The following is a 23,984-nucleotide window of genomic DNA, read 5'->3' on the forward strand; positions in this document are numbered from 1 at the left end:
AGAGTTGTGACAGGTAGTAGGGTGTGGTCTGTCTTACTTTCTCTGTTCTTCAACTGACAGTGTGGCATTTGCAAGGGACAGTTGGGAGATGCAGCAAGTGGCACAGATGTCAGGATTAGAAATGGTCTTCTTAACTGCAACGATTGTTATATCCGATCCAGAAGTAAGTACCAAGTACTGGGAGCTCTAACAATACTGTTGCCATGGTTTTAACTGGTGGGTTTGTCTGGCTCTGACACTCAGGCTCTTCGCCATGGGAAGAGGAGTCTTCCCATGCCATTTTAATTATTTTCTCATATCAGAAAAGATTTCCAAGCCCATTAAACTTTGCCCAGAGGATCTCTGCTCAGCACTATTAGACTTAAAGGCTATTTCTGTGCATAAACATAAACACCTATACTATGCATGCATATTGTGTGACCTGGAGGCTTGGATCTCTCACATCGCAGGAGACAATGTAGATAATTCTACCTGATCTAGGACCCTGTGTTTGGAGAAGTTCCCATTTTTTGTCTCTAGGACTCCCTTTTGTGGACAAAATGGTCATGTAAAATATTAAGAACATTCTGTAACTCGTAGAGAATCGTTGTGTTGGTATCCCCAGATATGTGCTAAATAGTGTTGCTTACCATTAATTTTGAAGAGTGAGCCAGACAATTGCACGTCAGAAAGAAAACTTCATGCATTTTGCTGCCTTAGAGCAGGTCACCTAAATGTCTTTCCGAGTCCTGGATTTCTGTGACTGCTGCCAAATTACTGGAACATTTTAGCTTCACCCCAATGTCACCAGTGCTGGTCAGCTGGCTTCCACTGTGTGGAAAACAGTTAAGATGTGAAAACAATAGAAGCAATTGTTGTCTTGCTGTTAAATATTATTTGGTATATTCACTGCCTACAATTCCAACTGATAAGTGGACATCTAGAGCTCTTTTCACTTACTATTTCCCTTCTTCTCTCTCAAAAGCACTGGCTGTAGAAATCCAGGAGTAGGAAAGGTACCTCCCTATCTTTTCCAGAAGAAGATTGGGTACTTTTTCTCTGATGCTTCAGAAAAGAGATACTTCTCAATCAGCAGAGCTAGAGGGTGCTATTGTATAATCGGTTTTTTGGCTTTTTTTTTTTTTTTAATTCTGCTCAGAAATGTTATCAACTTTTCATTATTTATATAACCCAAAATATTTATAAATAGCTTTTTCCCTTCATGCTTGATACTATAAACCTTCCTCATGTGGATGAGGTCCTGACCCTTAAAATGCAGATGTGCACGTCCATCTTTACACAAAAAAGAGAGGAAGGTATAAAAGCTATAATTTCCTTTTCTTCTTAGTCCTTTTTTGCTTAAATAAAAAGTGATGTCCCTTGAGGATTGATAAAGGCTCTAATAAATTATCAGCTTATATGCTGTAGAAATCACTCTCTCCATCATCATTTCTACAGCAGTATTACTAGAAAATGCGTTACAGAACTGTATGCAGTATTTCATGTAACAATGTTTTGCATTTGTACATACCCAGCAGAATGGTAACCAAGTCCATGACAGAGGAAATAGATTTTGAGAAAATGTATGGCTCCTGAAGAATAATAATGGCAAAGGGTTTGTAATTTTTACTACAGATTGCCTCTTCCTGCTGTGTCCACCAGTCATATGGAATCTCAAAATCCAGTTAGTTGAATTTCAGCTACAGTAACTGTTGTTGACAATTCAAAGGGACTGATTTTGATAGAACTGCAAATATTGCTAGTTGCCAATTTTTAACAAAATTTGATGCACTGCACACCTGAAATTAAGAATAAACTGGTGCAATGTCAGTGTCTTGCCTTTCAGTTCTGGGAATAATGCTGCAAAATATGAAAACAGTTGTTTGATTGCATGGCTTGTGCCTTCCTGCCCCCATGGCTGCATCTGAAACCTGTGCAGCAGTGGGCAGAAGTGACGGTCTCTAACTAACCTCGGATTAATCAGTATTGTTTTGAGATGCTTATGGACATCTGGATTAAATATTTTGGCTCCCAGAAGCTTATCTGAAAAAATGAATAATTCTGGTTCAAAATGAATCATCAAAAAAGAACAAGAAAAGCATTAAGGCTTACGTAGTGGTCCAGGGTTCAAAATATTTCTGGTTTTCAGATAAAAGTGGATGGGGTTTTTACTGGAAGGTTGTTTCTGTTCAGCGAAAACTCACAAGGAAGGAAATTCTGTATTCAATGTCAAACACAGGGAATGGTTACAGGTTGATGAGTGTCAAAGTCAAAGGTGAGAGCTACATTAATGAGATTCCCTATATGGCCAAATAACACAAGGAGTCACACAAACTAGGCACAGCTGAAGATGAGTCAGCAGTCCTTTGCTTTATTATTTTGCCGCTGTAGAGCCTGAAATAAATACACACACAAGTACTTGGGGCGTAAAATAAGATCAGACTTCATGCAGAATGCATTCAATGTGTGGCAAGGAAAATACATTTCCATTGGAGTTATGCTGAATCCTTCTTTGTAGTAGTTAGTGCCCCAGCTTTGCAGGAGGAAGGAAAAACAGGGCACAAATATATGTAACTCCAGATGCTTTTGGTTTTTTTTAAATCATAGAGATCATGTGAGGAAAATCTATGTTTGTTTATTAAAATTTGTAACCAGTTACTTGTTCTGGTTTTTTTTTACCCAGCTGCTGGACAGCCAACTACATTGTGACATGACTTTCAGTCCTAATAACTTTCAAGAAGGAACTCTCTTCTCATATGTATCGGCTGCCTCCAGACAATCACTTGTAAAAGCTTGAATCCATGGACATGATGGCTCTCATCTCGTTTTTAAAAACTCACAACAAAGCTGCACCTGCTCCTTTGAAATGCAATACGTTGGTTTTTGCTTCCTTAAGAAATTTGCAAAATATGTATGACCGTGTTTGGGATGGCAAAGCCTAAGTACTATAAAAACAAAACAAAACCACCTTTCAGGTATGCTTATGATACCCAGTCTGTTACATTGTTCTTTTGAAAGTAATAAGAGAATAAACATGCAATAAAGCTGTTTTGTTTTAATATTTCTAGCAATTAAAAAGTTTAAGTTTACAGAACCTTTATAGAATATGCCAACTTGAGCTGAGAAGTAATTTTAAGATAGCATCTAATCAGTGCATTTGAAAAACTAAACATCACAGTACGACCTCTCTGTTATAACTGAAGCTATAACTTTTTTTATACAGAGACTAGTTTGATAATACATCCTGTAATTCTGAAGCATTTTGTGTTTATATTACCTTCAATGGAGGGTAGAAGTCAAACAAATAAATTATTGCACCTTTAGTCATAGGATTTTTTTGTTTGTGTACCTCAGTAATGTTCATGCCTATAGCTTAATATTCTCTGAAATAAAGATTACTTCATTAAACCTAAAGACTGCATACCATTAACAATGGAAAAATTCCCATCAGGAGCAATCCTTCTTAGTAAGTTCAGCAGCCTGTATTGTTATTAAACTCGATGAAAGGTGACGTGGGGGAGAGGCGGCTGAGCAGGCAGACCCGGCTGAGTTGTGAGTCTCCGAGTTGCAGTTTGATGCTGTGGTGAAGCTTTTCTCTTTGGCATGTAACTTGCCAATCAGTGATTCAAGTGGGTTGGACATCTGCTTGTTCACTTGAAAACATTACACTTGGTTGAAATCTCATGCAGAGGAACACGTGTGGTTTGGGTACCCCCTGGGGCAGAGAGTTAGATGACCTTGAGCCTGTGTTCCTCCATCCACTACCCAAAAATAGTCAGCAAAACCCAGAAGTATGGAAGATGGGCAGGGAGGAGGCTGGCAGAAAAACTACCTTGCCTGTGTTTGGTACAGTGTTCCTTTGTGCTCTTTGATTAAGCATGTGCTCCTTACTAAAGTGATCCAGCAGCTCATTGAAACAGGGGTTCAGCAGGTATCTACAATACACAGACAAAGTTAGGGAATGTGTTGTAACTGTAAAATATCCTAGCTCTTTTTGGTAAACTGTTACTGAAAATATCTTCAAATGGAGGGAAAAAAGTTCTTTTTCTGCCTTAAAACCACAATAAAACTAAATGAGTAGAGATTTCTTCTATCTATGTGCATATCTGTTGTCTTTTGATGTGTGGGTAAATAGAAATGAAGTGGTTATTAGGGAAGCAATAATTCTGAGTTGTTCTCTAGATAGCAATTATTTATTGAAATGCTAGACAATTGCTTGCAAGTGAGTTGCATAACCATGCAAAACTGCGTGTCATCAAACACACACGTGTGATGTCATTGGAGGACATTGTGACTATCTCCTGGAAAGTTACATGTTACTTCCTTAATACTGTGCCTTATAAAATGCAAAGCTGTTGCACACAGTCAGCAATGACTTATGGATGCAATAAATCCAAAAAGCTGAAGTCCTTTATGGACTTCACCTGGGGAATATTTTTAAGTAAAAAAAAAAATAAATCAGACAAATGTTTTGAAACTAAAAGTGATATCTTGTATTTTGATCAACCACCTGCATGATTTACTGTTAAAGGGTTTTGATAACAAGGATGCTTACTCTTTGCTTGTGGTTGTTATAACATTTTTCCACAAAGAATGCGTAACATGGAAATTCAAGAAGCAGATTTCGTAACTGATGCAGTACATCTGTGTAACTCCATGCGCTGCATTAAGGATATGTGAATATATAATGTCTGGACCTAATTTTTAAATGAGACTGTGCATGCTTGTGCATCTGTTGGATATGAACCTCTAGCACTGCTTCACCCACATGATAGAGTTAGATGTGCAAATCAGTTCCCAAGTGTATCAAAGGGTTGGTTGTCTCAGAGGTCAAGTTCGCTTCTCATTCCTGTAGGGATAAGTGCCCAAAGGGCTTAGGAGCATGGCTGGGATAAAGTGCATGAACGAGGGGGGAGGGATATTGCATCGCACTGCAGACACATCACTGGGTCTCTGGAGCTGCTTAGGAATTGATCCCAGTGTCTATCAGGTAGTTTTGTATATGCATGTTTTAGCAAAGTTGGTTGTACGTAAAGCGAAATGATGCAGCGCTCAACGATGACAATTTTTTTCCCCAATGAACGTCTATTCACCAGCACAGAATAATTTTCAACAGTTTCCTGAATCATACATGCCAACTTCTTATGTTTGATTTTATATTCCGTCTGGAATCTTACATGGCAAATTCATTCAGGCTGAGACTTTTTTTCGTTTTTCTTCCAGTTTAAACACATTAATATGATACATTTCTAATCAGGAACTTTGGCAACAGAAAAAAATAACACTTTCCTACATTTGAACTGCAATGTAAATGTATTTGTTGCAAAAAATGATTTATTATTACTGAGCAAGTACGATGTATGTAATGGGTTTTAGGCGTTTTGGAATTTATTTAGCCTCTTACTACTTCAGAGAATCTGAACAGGTGTCATAACCCATCTGTATTTTACAAGCCCATTTTCATGGTGTATTTTTTCCCTACTCTTGCTATGTAGTGTTATTGATGCAGTACACCTGTAGTTTTCAGTGAATGTCGTAAAGGTTGGTGAACCGGAAGAGGACCATCCTTATCTGCATGTCCATTCAGGGACAAGGATTGCTGTCCTAGCTGGGGCTAATGTTGAATACCAATTATGCTAATCTTCCCTTTATTTTATTTATTCTAAAATGCCTCTGGAAATTAGGAAAACTTGTCTAAAACTCAACAGCTTTTATAGTAAATGTATGTTTATAAATAAAATGTTGATTACCTTTGGTGGTGTTGATTTTACTTATTATAACTAACTTCTGTTGCATGAACCTGGATTGCAGAGTAGAGGCTACTGCTTGGTTGGGGTAGGCTGAGCCAAGCTGTGCTCCCCAGGACTTAGTATATGAGATGAGACAATGAAAAGGACGTAGCTGAGATGGCAAAATGCACTGTGGATTGCCACTGTAAGCTGTAGCACTCTATTCATAAGAGCACGTGTGCCTGTTGTGGTAAAAGATGAGCAGAGAAGGCTTACTGTAGAGAGGTAACCCCAAAGTCCTCAGAAGATCTTTCATCAGTGTTGGTGGACTGTGGCTCAGACTTTCACTCAACAAAGCACTTTCTATATGGCAATGCTAAATATGTACTTGGTTAATTCCATTTCCACATAGCAAAGATCCTGGAGTCTGTGCTCACTTTTGCATGTACTGAGGTATCTCACTAATTCTTGAATCGCAACAAGTGTGTGACTTGTCCAGTCACCAGAAGAAAGTTCACACAAAATTTTAAGCTAATAACTGCCCCTTTTTCTACTTTTTAATCGGGTATTAAGTGGATGACGTGTTTGGGTTTGTGCCAGTAGAGCATCTCGGCTGTTAGATGAGTCATGGGGATGTACTGAAAATTTAATTTTTTTTAGTTCATTCATTCCTTTATTTTTATCCTGGTGCCTTAATGGCAGTGCTGCTGGTCATACATTATTCCTGCGTGTCTGTGAGGGCCAGCATTCTCTGTGGTGGCAGAGGCATGCTGGGATTCCCAGCAGTGCCATCGGTGCCCCGTCTGCGGGACCAGCTCGCTGCCGCTGGAGGTTGCTCTGAGGCTGCATTTGGAGGCAGTCAGGCAGCAATTTCTGCTCCAGCAGCTCTGCACCAAGGCTGCTGGGCACACAGACAAACACTGTTTGTGACCCTTATGAGCCAGGGTAAATGGTGGCAATCCTGGTAGGATTTTTTGTAATATTATCGTTATTATTATTACTATTTTGTAATGAATGTGACCTGCACAGTCATTTATGATCCTAAAAGGGAACCACTGGGGGTGCACTCACCTGGCAAAATAATTTTGAATACCTTGTAAAAGGGGAGTTGTATCACCTGCTCATCTCCCCAGGACCTTCAGCTGCAGGTAGCAAAGGCTGCCTGGAGGGCCCCGAGAGAAACCACTGTGCTAACAGGGCCTTGGCATGCCCCAGGAGAGGACAGTGGCTTGCTGAGCAGTGGGATGAAGCTGAGGGCATATGGAAGAAATAGGAGGTGATGGGAGAGAGGAGTGGGCTGTTACAGCTAAGGTTCGAACATCAGAGCAGAGGATACCCCATGCAAAATGGGATGTGTCTCCTCTACATCCTGTCCAGGTGTGATGCCTCCATCCCTCCCTTTCCCCCCACTGTGGACTGTCAGGACAAAGGCTCAGTTTCCTCCATTCAACCCACTTTGTTTTGCTTATTTTTCTTCTCTCCTTAGCAGGTGTTTTGGTCATCAGTGAGCACAGCCAGGTGCTGGTAGCTGTGGGAGGCTCTAGGCACAGGTGATGAACATCAGTAACTTGCTTACCTTGTGAGTAATCCTTATCCAGAAAACTCTTCTGGAGCATAGTTAAAAGCAGGCAGCTACCACTTTTTTTAGAAAATTAGCTTTAGGTACAGTTCTTGCTGCCCAGTTTAGCAAAGATGTGGTTTCAGATGGGTCCCCTTCCTGGTAATGGGAGGCTGGTTAAGTAGTTACTTAATAAACTTTGCAAAGTGGAGGCTTGTCCTTTTCTCCCCTTTACCAGGTTGGGTAACTGGGGAACAAGATGACAGAGACACATCTGCAGTGAAAATCAGAAGGGGTTATGGGCACTCAAAGAGTGCAGATGACCACCACTTGGATGGGAAAACAAAAATGTCAGTAAAATATCTCCTGTAAAGGCAAACAGGTCCTATATAGTTTTAAAAGCCTCCGGTGGGAATGTAATTTCATCTGAATTTCCTGATAAGGGGAAATGACTAAACTGGAAGCTGCTCAAGTTTTTCAAGTAATAAGAGCCCAAGAAAAAGAGATAGAAGGTACAGGACAGGATGTGACTCGTCCTATGGTATGGGGGGGGTGGTATTTGAGAGGTTGGGGGAGTGTCTCTTTTCTAGTTCATTTTTTTTATAAAATGTAGCATCAGTTAAACATGCAAGAGGGAGCTGCTGCTCTGTAGATCTTACGGAAAAACCCATGCTCTGCAAGAGTAGCTAGTGAAGCTAGCTAAACCCCAAAGCATATGGGGTTTTAAGCCATTTAGGAAGAAAACCTCTCCCTTATTTAAGATAATCTTATAAGTCACTGTTAACTCATCCATGGAGTCCATCTGCTTCACTGCATGTGATGTGCTGTAAATTCTCTTAGCTAATGCCACATCCATAGTTCACAGATGTATTTTTTTCTAAGCAGATGACCTGCTGGTTAAAACCTGCACAAGCCAGTCATGGATCTAGAAACTAAATCAAAACTAACCAGACTGCAAATCTTTCCTTGAAATAACAGAATTTATCAAACAGGAAAAGAAAGCAAGATTTTAAAAATTCCTTTTTTTCTATTACGTCTGATTAAAGACAAAACCACTCCAACTGCAAGCACAGAAACAGAGACGTGCTATCCTCATCTCTGGAAACTCCTTGTTGTAATGCTGGAACAGCTGTTCCAGAGACCTGGACTTGGGTGGTTTGCAATGGCTATCCCCTATTTTCCAGTGGCCAGGTGCTCTTTGGTTGTCTTTGGGGTGGTTTATAGAACTTTGTGAGTGTGCACAACTCCAAGGAGGTGTTGCCATAATCCCCCATATAGCAATATGTCCCTATCATTCAGATTGAAGGTGTCACCTCCAAATGCAGTTTTCTGGGACCACATCTAAACATTGCCAGGTGAGAACAAAGTGGCTATTTTACCAAAAGATGTTAAATGTAGGGGTGGGGGGCGGGGGTTAGTCTAATTACAAACTTTTCTTAGGAAAAATGAATTCCAGTGATTTGGCATCTGCGTGGTCAATTAATTAATACTCATGTGTTGAAGTAGACTAGATTGCAGGATGGGCTTTCTGTGTTGGACTTTGTGCTGTTACCAAGTCTCAGTTTGAAGTTGTTCTTGATGGATACACAATGATAACACTCAGATCATTTCCAGCCTGAGGGTGAAACTCTGAACTGTTTCGTGAACTGGTGTTCTGGAGGTTTTTTAGAAGACATTTGGCCTGGCTCATATTTGATGCTTTTTGGTGCCCTTCCTGGTTCCATGGGTTTATACTGAAACCGTTCTTGGGCAGAGGGAAGTGCTCATGGTTTGTCATGGTCTCTGGGGAGTGGAAGACACTGCTTACAGAGTCTGGAGGGGGAAAGCCTTGCACTGAAGCCAGACATGACCCTGCAAACCCTCTGTGCCCAGCCATGTTCCAGTTAGGCTTTACATAGGTTTAATATCAAGACAGCAGTGTTAGATAGACCTGTGAAATGCATTCTGTCTTGTTGTTCTACATATTCACAGGCCTTCAGCTGAGTTTAAAACATTGGATAAAAGGACAGCACTCTATGTAAAAAAGAAGCCAGTTAACACATATCTTACCCATACTCCTAAATGCATTTTGTATCTTATTATTTTGAAACAGGTAGGATGACATTAAGAAGGGATCTATGGCAAAGTAGGGGATCTATGCCACTAACTGATATAATTACAGATCTGTTCCAGTGAACTAAAGCTGAATTTTAAAATTAATTTGCAGCCTCACAAACCCACTTTCGACCACGTATGTTAGAATGCCACCTACATGTTCAGCGTGCATCCACGTGACGATGGCAGTGCTGGCAAGCAGTGGCAGAGGCCAATCAACCAGCCTGAACTCTCATCCTCTCCATTTTGCTTCTGCCAAAGCTGTCATCTCTCAGAGCTTTTGTCACAGATACACCGGGGTACACAGCAGTTGAAAAGCCATTATCTCTTTCAAGAGTAGTGACTAATGTGCTTTTGCCCACAGCAATGTGGAAAGTCATAGGAAGATTTTGCTGTAGAATCAGCTGTGTTTACCTTGTGGAGAAGCAGCTGCATTTTCCAAATATTTTTTTTAGAGAAATAGAAGTCTTTATTTCTTGCAAATCTTTGCTGGTAAGTTTCTTCTTATATTTCTCCTGGAACCTGTGATTGGTATTTTTATATCCTTCTGTCCTTAGCAAACAGGCAATTTTAAGGCTTTTTTTCTCTGAGTAAAACAGTATTTCACTTGACTGGATGATACTGTCCAGTGTAATTACCTGTGGTTTGATAATCAAAACTAAAAGCACTTTTCAAAACCAATCATGACAGTTGACTTTTCTGCCTGTGATGGCAGCCCATCTACCACAATATTGTGCAGCATGAGGGCCAGTGTGTCCCTGGCAGCAATGCACAGTGGTGAATCAAAATCATCACAGCTAACTGATGCCTTCACTGCGCTACATTTTTTACAGAAAAGGACGGTGCTTGTAGTTCATGAGGCAAGGCTTGCCTCATTAAATCATCTTTTCAGACAATGGACTTCTGAGAAACCTTTGGAAAAACCAAACTCCAAGGAGCTCAGGTGGTGGCACTGCCTTTGCAGTAATTCCTTTCAGTGGTGGGGGGTGAAGGGGAAGGAGAAAGCTGTTCACTTGCACAAGCTGCAAGTCATCCATGCAGGTGGGTTTATATCTGGGGAAAAAAGCCTGCATGATTATGTCCAGCGACATTTGCAGCCATTGCATTTCTTCAAAGTGATGTAGGTGGTGCAATATCTCCAAAGCTGTATTTTTTCACATGGGGCTGTGTGTTGATAAATAACTGAACAAGGTATAGGTGCAAATAAACAGTTTATGATGGAATATAATCACCTGATACTTGGTTTTCTCAGTATCTCTGTCTTGAATGCTTAGAATCTGCTTATAGCACGAATATAATTAAACATGTAGATATGTTTTTCTTTACTGTGTCAAGGCTCTTCAAGCATGTGGCTGTTTTCACACACTTCCAGCTGACAATAACCCTCATGTGTTGTTACCCCAGGAGCTGAAGACTTGCATTGTACTTGGTAAACTTTGATGCAAAAAGTGATCAACTTGAGTTCCTACCAGCTATAGGCAAGGTAAAATGGAAAGGCGAGTGAATCATTGGATGCAGAAGAGGCATGCATCCCAACTTCCAGGAACTGTTTGCCTATCTTGGAAAAACTACTTCAATGAGGATCAAGCTCTCAGAAGGTAAATGGTGGAGCTGTAGCACTTCTCCCCTCTTGTTATCAGCCTAGGACATAACCAGTTTCTCAGCCTTGTTCTGAGTCCAGTTAAATCCAGCTGTGCCCCCATGGCACATCCCAGCTTGCCAGGAGGCTCATTTGGCTGGAGCTGGCTCTGCCTGGCTGCCCATTCAGCTTGGCCTGGCTCATGGCACTGCTGCTCTCTCTGCACCTTTGCTGTGCATCTGATACAGACAGTTTCAGTTTTTTCCCTCAGATGCTGGAGATTTTAATTTTTAAGCTAGAAATTCTTCTCAGTTAATCAATACAGCATTTCCCAGCTGCTTCCTGTGCATGTTCAGTTAGAACAAAGGGCTGTAAAATAACCAATGTTGCTGCTTGGTGGGCTTTGGCAAGACTTCAGCAAACAGGGCAGCACTGCCTGCTGGGGGAATGCTCTAGCAGAACTAGGTGCGCAAGAAGGTGGTTGGAGCAGCCCAAGTGTGGCAAAGGTGCGCATGCTGCACTGAGACTTTTTATTAAAACCTTGTGGCTAGCAAGGCAAATGTAAGAGGACATGTCTCTCCACAGGCTGCCATAGTACTTGTCATCCAGGAAAGGGAATAAGTACGGTTTTATTTATTTACGGTTTTATGACAATATGTATCTCTTTTGACAGTACTGAGCTGAAGCTTGAATACAAATATCAATTACTTCCTTATTATTGCAGTAATATAAAATAACTTGGGCTAGATTTTGAATCATTTTGAATGCCACAATACATGAGTACAAAATGTCAGAGACTTGGAAACACCTGGATTTTCAAGGATACCTGATGCACACTCCCAGATACGCAGACATCATTAGCAGGCCTCAGCTACAGAGCCACTGGTCTTATATGAAAGTGTAGGTAGCTCAATGTGGTTTTCAGGTTTTTAGAGCTCATCATCACCAGAAAACACTGAAGCCCATTTCCGTGGTTAGTTGAATCAGATTTAAAAACACCACTGTGAGACAGAAAAATACTGTTTACCTGTATTTACAAATGAATACATGGGTCACAGATCCATTTAATTTGTGCAAAGAATGTCTCACTTGTGATTTTGATTTAGCCTATAACCTGACAATAAATGCGCTTGAAACTCAGAGGAAAACCAAACCAAAGCATTTTGCATGCATTTACCAGCTACTGTGACTACAGCATAATGACTGTGGAGTTCAGAAGGACCAGGCTGTCTGAGTACTGCAGCAAAAATCGCCAGAGCAAGAAGCCCATCAGTGTGGAGTCAGCCTGTCTAGAAGCACGGCACACAAAGCAGCAGCAGCAGCGGAGTTCGCCCTGCCTACACCAGACCGCCGGGAGCAGCCGGCTGGGCTGGAGCCAGCGCAGCATCGCCCTGCAGTCGGCTGGTGTTGGGCACACAGACCTGTCGGCGTTGGCAGGTCATTTCCTGTGCTCCGAGCTCAGTGAGGCAAGCTGAACCCTTCTGGGGAAACGCCCTTTAGAGAGAAAAGATGGCAAAAGGTGTTCCTTTTCTGAGAGAAAGGAGATTTAAAAGTGTAAGCACATTGTTTTCATGAGTGATGCCTGCCACAGTGGGGCAGGAACTGTGGTTTATTTTCTGTTCTTCTTTATAGGATTGACTTCTGAGCTAGATGATGTTACCTTGGCTTCAATGTCTCATCTATGGAGAAGGAGAGATGGAAACATCCACACTGCTGTTTCCACCACCTTCTGCCTGGAGAATAACAGACATTTTATTTTAATAAATAATTTTAAAAATATCTAAAAATTTATTTGCTGGAGGAAAGGTGAAGAAAAGGTTTTTCACTAAGTTTTGGTGCCAAATCAGCTTCTCCAGTTAATTATAGAAAGACTCAAAGGAATAGTCCATATGGTGTTTATCCTTTGGAGGTGGTTATGCTATGTAACATACCTGCCAGGATGCTGGGATGTGACAGGATATGCTCCATCCATACAAGCCACGTGCATGTGGCAGACTACCCCTGCCAAGAGCAGGCCACAGCCTGGGGGGCTGCCTCTGAGAGCAAATGTTTGTGGTTATCTACTGGTTTTGTTGCCTGTTCTGCATGGACTTGTGTTATGAAGTGCCACTTCATGTACTCCTCACATGTCAAAAACCTGATTTCTCAGGAAAATGATGGCCCACAGAAGGCTGGGGGTGGTCTATAGCTGAATAAGCGGTCCTGCTGGCTCAGCAGTGACCTGCAGCTGTATGTAGGATAAGCACCTGGAAAGTAAGCTGAGCTTACTCCTGGAGAGGACCAGCCAAAGCTAGGTTGGGCTGGAAGGAAAACATGGAATCCAAAAGATTTGTGCATTAACTGTTAGATCAATACATCCAAAACAAATATGGTACAAAAAAACTGCATAGATGCTACCTGTGTTCTGCACCAGGAGTTTAATATATGCCTCAAAACAAAAAAATCCACCCTTTCCTTTGGCCTTTGCCAGACATTGCACAGCAGTATTTTCTGGACTGAGGTTATTGATGGATGAGAACATTAAATAGTTAAAAGGATTCTTTCATCTCCGTGAATCCTTCACTAGGAGAAAATAAACAAACAAGGAAAAGCTGCCCAGATCGTGCTCCTAGTTTAAGTCATGACAAGTGTAGCACCGGTGACTGCTGCCACACAGCTAAAGGACTAAGGCACTTTGTAAATCAAATTTCAAGTAAAGAGATTGGTTTGCGAAACCTCCTCAGCGTGGAGTCACAAGCTGTCAGAGTGTATTAGCATTATGTTACTGGAGTAAAAAGCAAAACAAATTAAGATGTTTAACAGCTGAAATCTGAAACAAAATTGTCTTTAATGCTGAAAATCTTGTTAACATATTTTCAGGCTTCCCTTTCCCCAGATATTAAATCTCAGTGTGTTTGCAAGCATCTTTTTATCACACATAAGAACCTACTGTGGGAGAACGAGAATGATACACGACATATGGTAAGGACGGGTGTTTCACCCTGCATGCAAAAGCCTCTTCAGCATTGCTGAAGCATCCAGTAGCACGTGGGGCGATTGTAAGGACCAGGAGAGACACACAGCAGGACTTCCCTGTGATTGCATTAACAGCAACAGGCCCAAACTGAAGATTGCACATGTTGTAGCATTTAATGTGAGGGGTAATTTGAACTCCCAAACTGGTTTTTCTTTCATATTGGCTCCCACAATGAAAGAACCATTAAGGGTTTTAGTGATCTTCCAAGACTCTGCTTCCAGCAGAAAATTGGCTCCTTCTCTTTGGACACAAGACCAATTTTTAATTTAATTTCAAGAGATGATGGATGTTGTACTTTATTCCAAGTCTATATGCTAAATTAACAAGGCTGTCTGCTTAGTTTCCTCTTTTGAAACCACACTGAGATGAGTTTCTGCTAATTCTCTTACACAGGGCATTAGACATGTGAACGGAGTCCTTATTCAAGAATTGAAATAATAGGCTTTTTTGCCAAGCTTATTACTTTGGGTAATAACTTGAGCTGTGCGGCAGCAACAATAATTTTCTTTCTGAAAAAGGATTGCCAGTTGAATTATTTCAAATAGAATAAAACTAAGCATATATTTTCATCAAAGTATTTTAAAAATATTAATTAACTATTAAAAGTATATCCTAGAGCAGGGACCATTCCATTAGGTGGGCTGATTTCGTGTTTGTTTTTTTCTCATGCTCCCCCGGTCACTTTTAAAGATAACAGAAAGTCCCTCAGGAGTACTCTGGACTGCAGAATATGTTTCGCCTGCATTAGGTTTATTTATCCAGTTATTAGCATGTTAACAGATGCTGTTGAATAGTTAAATATTTGATTTGGCGAAACACAGAAAAAATGGCATAGAAGTAAATGTTTTTCTTAACTCTGGCCACTGCAGTAATATTTACATAGTACTGTACCTGAAGAAGATGCCTCACAGAGGTAAGCCATTGGGAAGGCAATTTAGAATGAAATTTTGGTCTGAACATAGAAAATTTGAAGGAAAAACCCTGACCAACTGGGCAAAACCAGGAACCAGCCCTATTAAGTCTATGTATACTGTTCTACCAGTAGAAGCTGAGTTGTTTCCTGAAAATACTGGGGTGGCCAAAAAGGAGGCCACCTGCTTCAAGGACTGTGGTTGGGGTTGCTTGAATAGCAATGAGCCTACAGCTAGGAACACTTTTGCATATATTCTTTCTAAATTGGAAGTTTAAAGGCAATTGTGTTTGTAATTGTAAAGTGGCCAAGGATGGCAATAAACAGCCTTAATGCTTTCCTTTTGGCAGCACAGACCTAGCAGGTCTTCTTATTTCACAAGGAGCTTTTGAGATGGTTTGAACAAACTGGCCACGTGGAATGGGGTTCACACTTCATTTATCACAAAATTATGCTTCTCAATTGGAAAAAAGAAACCAATCCAAAAATAGGGCTGTCAGTGTTTCCATCAAGAGGAGGTCAAATACAGAAATGACATATATCAACTAATTAAAGCAACAGGATGAAAGATGTGGTTGAAACAGCTGACTAATTTAAGCATGGAATAAATAGAATAATGTAACACATTTAGCATAATTGAATAATGGCCTTCCCACAGGTGATACAAGGTGGAAAAGCATGTTCAGGTCTTTATTCGGCTGTGATTATGCTTCCGAACAGTAGCTTATTAAATAAAATGACAATTCTTTCTTATCGCTTTATATTTCAAAAACATTTCAGTCCTACCTGTGTCAGACACCAGTCTCATCCTAGTCCTCCCTTGCATGGAGGTTGCCAAAGATTTCCTTTTTGTTAATGTTTTCTGCTGCAAAAGAATGACTCAGAACCAGTTTTAATTATGGCTGTAGCCTGAATGATCCAGCAGAGCTCATCATTAGGTCGTGGGAGAAGCTAATGGCTTATCTGTTCTGTATAATTGTTCAAATCTTCTTTTCCATCAGTTTTCCATCAGTGATATCTCATTTGTTTGAGTTGTATGCTAGTGAGTCAACTACTCAGCCCAGGACTTTAAAAATTAAAAAATATGCTCTGGCAACTGAATAAAAAAGCATTTTGAAGTTATTTTCTCAGAACAGGAACTTGGTGTGAGTTTTGAAATACTGTATCCTCATGGATAAGATGGAGCTGCACTGATTAGCAGTATCTGATATGTTTTTATAACTATTGTTATAAATTACACAAGTGATTAAGCAATTTGTGCCTCCTGACGCAGTAACAGAAAACTTATTTCTCAGCAGTTTTGCCATTGATAGTAAGCAATAATTTTAATATCTCTGTACAGCAGCCAGCAGCATGGTTAATACCCAGTTTGTTAAAGTCACAAATCCCCTTTAATGATACACGAATAGAAACCCTTCTGCTAAAAGCAAATTTTTCTTCCACAGCTCCTTGAAGCATGAGGTGACAGTTTTGTCAGCAGCACAGGCTTGTCGGCAGTGATGGCAACACGTGGGCATTTTGAGACCTGTCATTGCAACTCCCTAATCTGTGTGGCAGTTTGGTGCCTGGGGGGGAAGGGAGGGTCCAGGTGCTCACAGAAAACTGAATGACTTTCATGAAGAAAAACTGTTTGGGGACAATTCATAACCTCAATGAGCAAAACAAGTGACATATAAAAGCAGGTTTGGTGTACTGTGTGGCAATGGGTTGGACAATCCCCTGAAGCCCTGCTGCCATTTGTGGGCGGATGGAGACTGTGATTGCTGTGACGGAAGAAATAGTTATTATGGAGGAGAATAAATTGCATTTCTAGTGTACCTGTCCCCTGTAAGAAAAATTCAGCACAACTCAGAAGACATGTCTCAACTTTTACCTTTGTGCAGAAAATTCTGGGAGACATGACTCCCCCCTGGATAGCAGGATACTCTCAGCTGAAACCTGAGTTCTTCTCTGCCTGAAACTGCCATGCCAAAGGAGCCTCTTCAGAGAGCATGTCCCTTGTGGCTCATTTATCATCGGGGGGAAAAGGAGATCGCAGAACCTAGATTGATCTGGGAAATACAAAAGAAACACACAGAGGAGTTTCTGAGCCCACACTTGCAGGCTATGGAGAGACTGGCACACCTGAGTTTCAGTGGGATCACAGCCCTCTAGACACACATAGCAGCATGTCTCCCCCTTACCTTCTCCTCTGCCTGAGGACTCAGAAAGGAGAGTTTTTGAAGGTCTCTCACCTCTTCTGCCCACAACAGGTATAATTTTGCTGGGGACTTTTGGGGCATCAATCTGTTGTATCCATCTCTCTTCCCTACTACCCCAATGAAATGCCTGTAAGAGAGCTTTTCTTCTCCCACTTCATTTCAGCTTCAGGCTAAAACTAAGTGATCCCCAATATGTGGTTTTACTCTTAAAAGTTAGGCTGAGTAGATCCCATCAAAGCCAGTATCAGCTGAAACGTCTCAACAGCTGTAGGTCCAGAAAAATCTCACGCATTCAGGTATGTTACAAGGCTCTTCATGCTGTTCTAGGACTACTTTCATTTCAAAGCACTGTTGTGGCTTTGGTTCAGTTGACCCTTAATCCTCATATACTGACAGTACTGCTGTGTATTGCCCTTTTGGGGTATTTGCCCCCCAAATCTTAATAGATTTTTCTTCTTTAAAATTATAAATTAAGATGATTTACCCACTACAGCTATTTTTATTCCTTCATGGGACTGCTAATGTCAACACAGAGCTCCTCTTGCCTTTCAGTATCTCTGCCTGCTCAAGAAAACTCTTCAACTGTACCAGCAGCTTTCACACAGACAAGCCTGAGAGTGAAAGCACTGTGACCTCAGCACTGGCAGGGAATTAAGCCTATAATCTAATGGGGTTTCTTTTTCCATTTCTAAATAATGGGATTCTATTAGACCAAAGTGTAGTCGCACCATAATGATAATATATTGTATAGCATATCTGAATTTTGCCTTTTATAAATCATAGAGAATTACAATACACAGTTATAAAATTGAATTTTCTCTTGTATCATTAATATTTTTCATTGTTTAGAGAAACCCCTTTTTGTTCAGGATTCACATGTAACTGGGTTTAGAATTTACAGGGGGTTTAATATGCCTATTTTTATGTGATTAAATATTTTCATTTTTATTCCTTTTAACTATTTTATAAAAATTATTTTAAAGCATTTTATACTTATGAGGTTTTGTACATATCATTCTGGACAATTTTAAAGACAAATGTAGTCATAAGTTTGTGTGTATATATCCAAAAATCTCAGCAACAACAAAATGTCATGATCTTTGAAAGGAAATAATTGAAGTTAATTGATTCCCACATTGACATTTAAATGTATTAGTGGTATACACCAGTGAAAGTATTGATCACTGAAAGTAATCAGCAATAATAGGAAAAATTAATCACTTTTGAAGATTTATTTGACTTCAGCTGTGGAATGTACTGTGGCCAGGATTGAAGTTGACCTTGTGAATATAACAGGGACTATTACCAAACAAAAAGACAATAAAGCCATGTAAACGAGGGAAATCTGAGAGGGTATGCTTTAACTTGCTATTAGAATATTGAAATAAGGGGTGGTGTACAGCCTAAGACTTGTGATCTACTGTTCGTAAACTTATTTCTAGAATTGAACAGCAGCAGCTGATATAGAAGAACACACAAGAAATTTGTTGGTGAAAAGTTTTTACTAAAGGTCTCACCTTCAATAAGTGGAGATTGGCTTACACCCTGAAATGGGTGGGTTTATGTCAGAAATCTTTCAGAATATTTTATTAGCTGAAGCTGTACCTCCTGGATATTCTTACTTAAGAGCTCGGGATTTTCAGAATTCAGTTAAAAACTTCACATCAACCCAATCTTGTGGCAATGAGTCTCAGTTTGACTATCTAGTGACTGGGAGTATCCCCTTTTTCTGGTTCTAGGATAAGTCAAGTCAGGAATCAAATGATCACACTGTTACGTATTATCCTACTTTTTTTTTCTCTAACCAGCTTGGGAAGGAGGTCGAGTGATGTGGTCACTGAAAGGTGAGATTAAATAGGTAAAAACCTGAGGTGCCTGGTCTAATTTCTCCAGTCTTTACAGTGTTTTAGTATTCATACTTAGTATTATACAGTACAGCACTGTATAATACAAGTAACTTTTCCACTTCTCTTGAATGATATGTGCCCTTGCTCCTTCTTACTGCTTTTCTGTGAATGGCACCAGATTTGATAGTCAGTGAATCAGCCCAGAAATTCTTCGGGAGTGCTACATTCCCAGTGGGAATTGATTATGATGGGAGCGAAGGGCTTAGACATCCATCTAGAGCATCCTCTTTTCCTACAGCAGGACAAAACTACCCACACCATGTTTATCTAACTTCTTGTCTCCATAGAGATAGTCCTAGTGATAATTAGATCTGCATGTTTAAAGCATCACTGTTCTAAGATAGGCTGTCACATAATGCATTACAAGTGCATGCAGCAGCAGCTGATAGAGTTTTAACTACCTCTTCTTCCAGATGTAGGAAGATTTTGTTATTAAAAATGAAGAGACACACAGTTTTTAAATAAAGTGTATAACTTTAGCATTAAAGTGAGTTCCTCAGATATGTGCATGCTATTTGTGGCAGCATTTTGTTTGCAATATTATCTATGGAGATTCCTGAACTGCTTATTTCCAGAGTTCACCCCTTTTGGTAACCTTTTTAAGATAATACAGCACAAACATTTTGGTAGCTCTTTCTAGATACACTTTGATATTGTGAAATAAATACAGGGCCAAGAGCTTCTGAATTCTCTTGACAATAATGTTTTGAGATTATTTCAAACTGTGATGTCAGACTCTCTAAGTTAAAAAAAAGTGGAAATAGCCTGCAGCCTGTGACAGCCTGTGGAGTGTATCTGTGTAACTATACTTTGCACTGAACTCCACTAACACAGTTATGATAAACCCCAATGAGAATTAAAATTTCTACCTTGTAGCAGCTCTGCTGTCACTCCCCATCTGCAAAGCTGAGGCAAACACCCACTGAAGCTGAATTCTCTTCTTGGTTCTCTGGAAGAGAGTCGTACAAACCCCAGGTAGCCACAGTGGTAGAAAGCTGCACAGAGCATCACAAAAGGAAGGCAAGCCAATGCTGAGCCAAATCCAGCCTCTTCATGGTTATTCACAAGGAAACATGTGGAAGGAAGAGGTTGTTCCTGGCTCCTCTTGGAAACGAGCCCCAGAACTTAAGTTACTGCTGGGTGCCACAGCTGGCTGTAGGTGACTTGGCTCTCTTGTCATCAGGAAAGAAAGGCAGTGGGCTGGGAAAATGTAGACTACTGCTGCTGCATGAAATCCCTGGCATGGCCGATGGATAGGAGATGGATGAACCTCCACCCTTTACTCTTCAAACCATAGGTGGGTTTTTAACAGCCCTGAAATCACAGGTGTTTGTGGCTATGTCGTTAGGCAGGGACTGCTGCAGGCACTCTCAGGAGGTTTCAAGAAGTGAATTAACTTTCAAAGGCATTGAGTATCAAAGCTCTGGGCGATGCATGCCTCTGAAAAGAGCAACCCAAGCTTTCCCAAATACCATGTCCATGCCAGATTACCAATTCTCTTAGGCACAGGTTTCACAATCTCCATTTCTTTTCTGTAATGAAATAACCACAGGAATTCATAAAATGTGTGCTTTGTTCCCCAGGTAGGCTTTCCTCTTAGGGGAAATTACCATATTGATTCTATTTCTATAAACATCTTTCTGTGAAACAATACTGTAGTGGATGCTTCTGAAGACCCCATCCATATGCTAAGCCTGATGATAGAGGCCTCAGTGCTGACATTAGATTTCAGACTGCTGGAAAGGCATAGTTTTGCTCACTTGTACTTCCCAAGACCGCTTTGAAGTTCTATCTAATACTGTTGACAGACTTCATATGTAATTTAAACACTCTTTGAAGCAGCAAGAGATGTCACTGGCATTCCCTTACTACCTCTCTTTCCGAAAGAAATGGCAAGAAGTAGGCCTTAGCCTGTCATAATAGTATGAAATAATATTTCTTTTTAAGTGCAACTATTTTTATTTCCTGTTGATATGATAGTCATGACAAGGATCGGCCCAAAAGAGGATTTCCTCTCTCCAAAGGAAATTTTCAGCCTAAAATATGAAAGCATGAGCTTTATTTTCACGGCTAAAATTTCTTGAGCTGTTTCTGGATGAAGTTCCCACAAATCAAGAAGATGGTTTTCCTTTCAAATCATTCCTTGGCCTACTTGATGAGCTGTTGTGCGAAGCACAAGGCACAAAGGTGTTTTTCTAAGATGGAGCCAGATTTTAGTAGCACCTGGGATGAAGCCACCAGCTTTTTTCATAGCAGTTGTTGGGTGATAGCTTGTAAAAGAACAAATTGAATTGGTGGCAGAAATAGAAGGCTTCATCTCCCATTGATATACAGCCTTCATAGTGCTGATCTGCTTTACTGATGATGAGAGTAATCTATACATTAATGTTTTTTGACTCTTAGCAATTCAGGCTAAATGTGCATCAAGAGTTACAGACAGGTACTAGTTTCACAGGTGTCTAGGAATTAACACTGAGTTTTGTGTCCCATTCCCCCTCTGTACTGTGGGGATCCTATCCATGTAAAGAAACCCCAGATTTTGACTTCAGAAAGAGCTTATGCTTCAGACCACAACAGTGAGCTGACAGCCTTGACTGGAGTCAGGCTTGTTTAGGGGATTCCTGCCAGGTACACTTCAACAGTGCGGAAGGAAAAGAGTGTTTAAAATATATATTCTGATGGACCACAGGCACTTTTCATGACATCTCCTTTTCCCATTGGTGGTAAAAGTTTGATAACTCAAATAAGTGCAAATATATAAAGATTAAACTATTTAGACACACTTACTTATCATTGAAAGGGAGTGTTTTTATTAATTGTAGTTTTCCTGTATGCTGGCCTTGTATTCCTTAGTAGCAAAATTAATGTTTGCATTAATGCATCCATCAAAGAGAGTCATACTGCAATCAGGAATTAATTTTTCTGTTCATGTATTGGAGAAAAGGAAGTGAGGCTGTGTGCAAGAGCCAAATTCAACATTAGACCTGAATTCTAACTCTTGGTATTTAGAAGAGCAAACAATGAAACACTCAAATTGTTCCAAACACACAATGTGAATTTACATCCGACCCCTTCAAAATACAACATGCTCATATTGAATTTGAGTTGGATTGTATAACAAATTATTCTTTATTTGAACAATGTGAGGGGGTAAACCCAAGGGGAAAAAAAAACCCATACTACATTCATTTTTTACTGGAGCATCTTTAGCTTCTTGGGTCCTTTTGTCCAGACCTCCTTACCTTGTGAGCCCCAGAGCACCTCTTAGTGTTAAGGATCACCTTGCCTGTTCAGCTCTCACTGGTACCACTGGTAAGCAGCCTTTTGGCATCCTCTTCCTACCTGGGCTCCTGCTGGGTACCCCATGGCCTTGCTCTAGCTTCTGTGCTTGTAAAGATCAGCACCAACCTTAGGTTATTCATTTAACTAATACTCCTTTTCCAACTCCTGCATTTGCAGACAGGCAGGAGAAGTTAACTTTGTGTATTTTCAAACCATCCATTTCTACCTGACTGAGCAATCATGAAGGTTGATGAATTAACCATTCCAACTGGTCTGCCACAGGCACACTGGTCCTTAGGAATCATGAGTGCCATATCCCTCAGGCCTCCCATGGTCCCCCTTGCTGTGGGGGTGACCAGAACATGGAAAACAGTGGCTTGGGAAAGGATTTATGGGTCAGTGACAGAACAGAAATCTCCAAAAATGACTAATGAGAAGTTTAGATACCTAAGTGGGAAATTGTGATCAGAAATACAGTGATCTTAGCTCTGCATGAACCATTATTGAGAGACACTGCACTGTTTGGTACTATCCTAGTATCCCTTCTGCAAGGCATCTTCAGAAACAGGAGAGAGTGGTTCCACATCTGGAAAAATTGTAGAAGTTTGAGCCTTAGGGATAGTTGGACACATAAAGAACACAGCCTATTTAACTTACCAGGAAGAAGATAGATCAAAATGCAAATCAGTTTACAGTGTGAGAAAAGAGAGGTCTAGCAGACAGGTAGCTAGATTCACTGTAGGAAGCTGAAACCTTTGTATTAGAAATAAAGCCCAAGTTTTAGTAGACAAAATAGTGAACTTGGCCAAAAAATAGTAGTGTGTTGTCATCTCTCGATGTTTTCAAATCACAACAGCATGCCATAAAATGTAACCTCATCATCTTCACGCAGCAAGGCCTGACCAGGAGAGATACCTTTAAAGCACCCTTGGCTGGTTGGTTGCTTTACTTGTAATACAGGTCTCACCTTCTCTAAAAGCTCAGGGGTCAATTCAGCCATGGTAAAGCAGATTGAGCACTGCAGCTTCTCCAGCAGGAAAATCTTTACCTGTGGATTACTATCAGCAGAACTGCTCTGCAATCCACAGCTGGGTAATTCCTAGAGGCAGTCCATTCACTTCCAACAAAGATGTTCTTAGATCATGGAATCACTTTCAGAAGAAAAAGTAAAATGGCAAAATCTGCCCGCATTAAAACAAAACACATATTTTAAAAATGCATTCAAGTTGTTTTCCTCCAGAAAATACACTGCATATTTTTATCATAGCATTTTAAACCTGACGATTCAAGTACTTTATTAGTGAAACAGCACCGATCCATTTGCCACATTTTCAATCGTGCTCTCCCCAGCCCCTCCAGCCGTGCAGATGTTGCACGCTGCAGATAACAAGGCCCTTGCAAAGTTTGCTTCTCTGCCAAACCGACTACAGACTTCTTTCCTTTTTTTTTTTTTTTTCCACGGACTGTGCCAGAGTCAGACAGAGTTCATCACCCCGACGTCCCTGCAGCGAACCCGCGAATGCCCGGCTGCAGGAGCTGCCCTGGCAGGGGGCATCGGGATGAGCGGCGACCCCGGCTCTTCTCGGGGAGGGAACCTGTCCTCACCTGAGGGTTTTCGACGGAGCGGGTTGCCTGCTCGACTTGGCGAGGCCGGGTGTCTTCAGCTACCCCGTGCTCCGCAGGGACCCGGCACATCGGCCGGGGGATTCAACTCCCCCACACGCCGGGG

General features: G+C 40.8%; 2 protein-coding genes across 10 annotated transcripts in view; one reads left to right on the top strand and one right to left on the bottom strand.

The window, feature by feature from the left end:
* The window catches only part of LIMCH1 (LIM and calponin homology domains 1), a 110,726-nt gene extending 104,996 nt beyond the window's left edge, over positions 1-5,730 (top strand). For all 9 annotated transcript variants that reach the window (XM_017744491.1, XM_017744494.1, XM_017744493.1 and 6 more), the window contains 2 exons: positions 61-163; positions 2,663-5,730. In XM_017744491.1, coding sequence (XP_017599980.1) covers positions 61-163; positions 2,663-2,688 — 129 coding nt within the window. In that variant the 3' untranslated portion in view covers positions 2,689-5,730. The remainder of the gene's footprint in view (positions 1-60; positions 164-2,662) is intronic.
* A 6,888-nt stretch (positions 5,731-12,618) lies between these two features.
* Positions 12,619-23,984, bottom strand: part of PHOX2B (paired like homeobox 2b) — a 15,494-nt gene continuing 4,128 nt past the window's right edge. The window contains exon 3 of the mRNA XM_008641507.2: positions 12,619-12,672. Within this exon, the coding sequence (XP_008639729.1) occupies positions 12,619-12,672 (54 nt within the window). The remainder of the gene's footprint in view (positions 12,673-23,984) is intronic.

The sequence above is a fragment of the Corvus brachyrhynchos genome, unplaced genomic scaffold, assembly GCF_000691975.1.
Source record: "Corvus brachyrhynchos isolate BGI_N302 unplaced genomic scaffold, ASM69197v1 scaffold17, whole genome shotgun sequence".
In the NCBI taxonomy this organism is placed as follows: Eukaryota; Metazoa; Chordata; class Aves; order Passeriformes; family Corvidae; genus Corvus; species Corvus brachyrhynchos.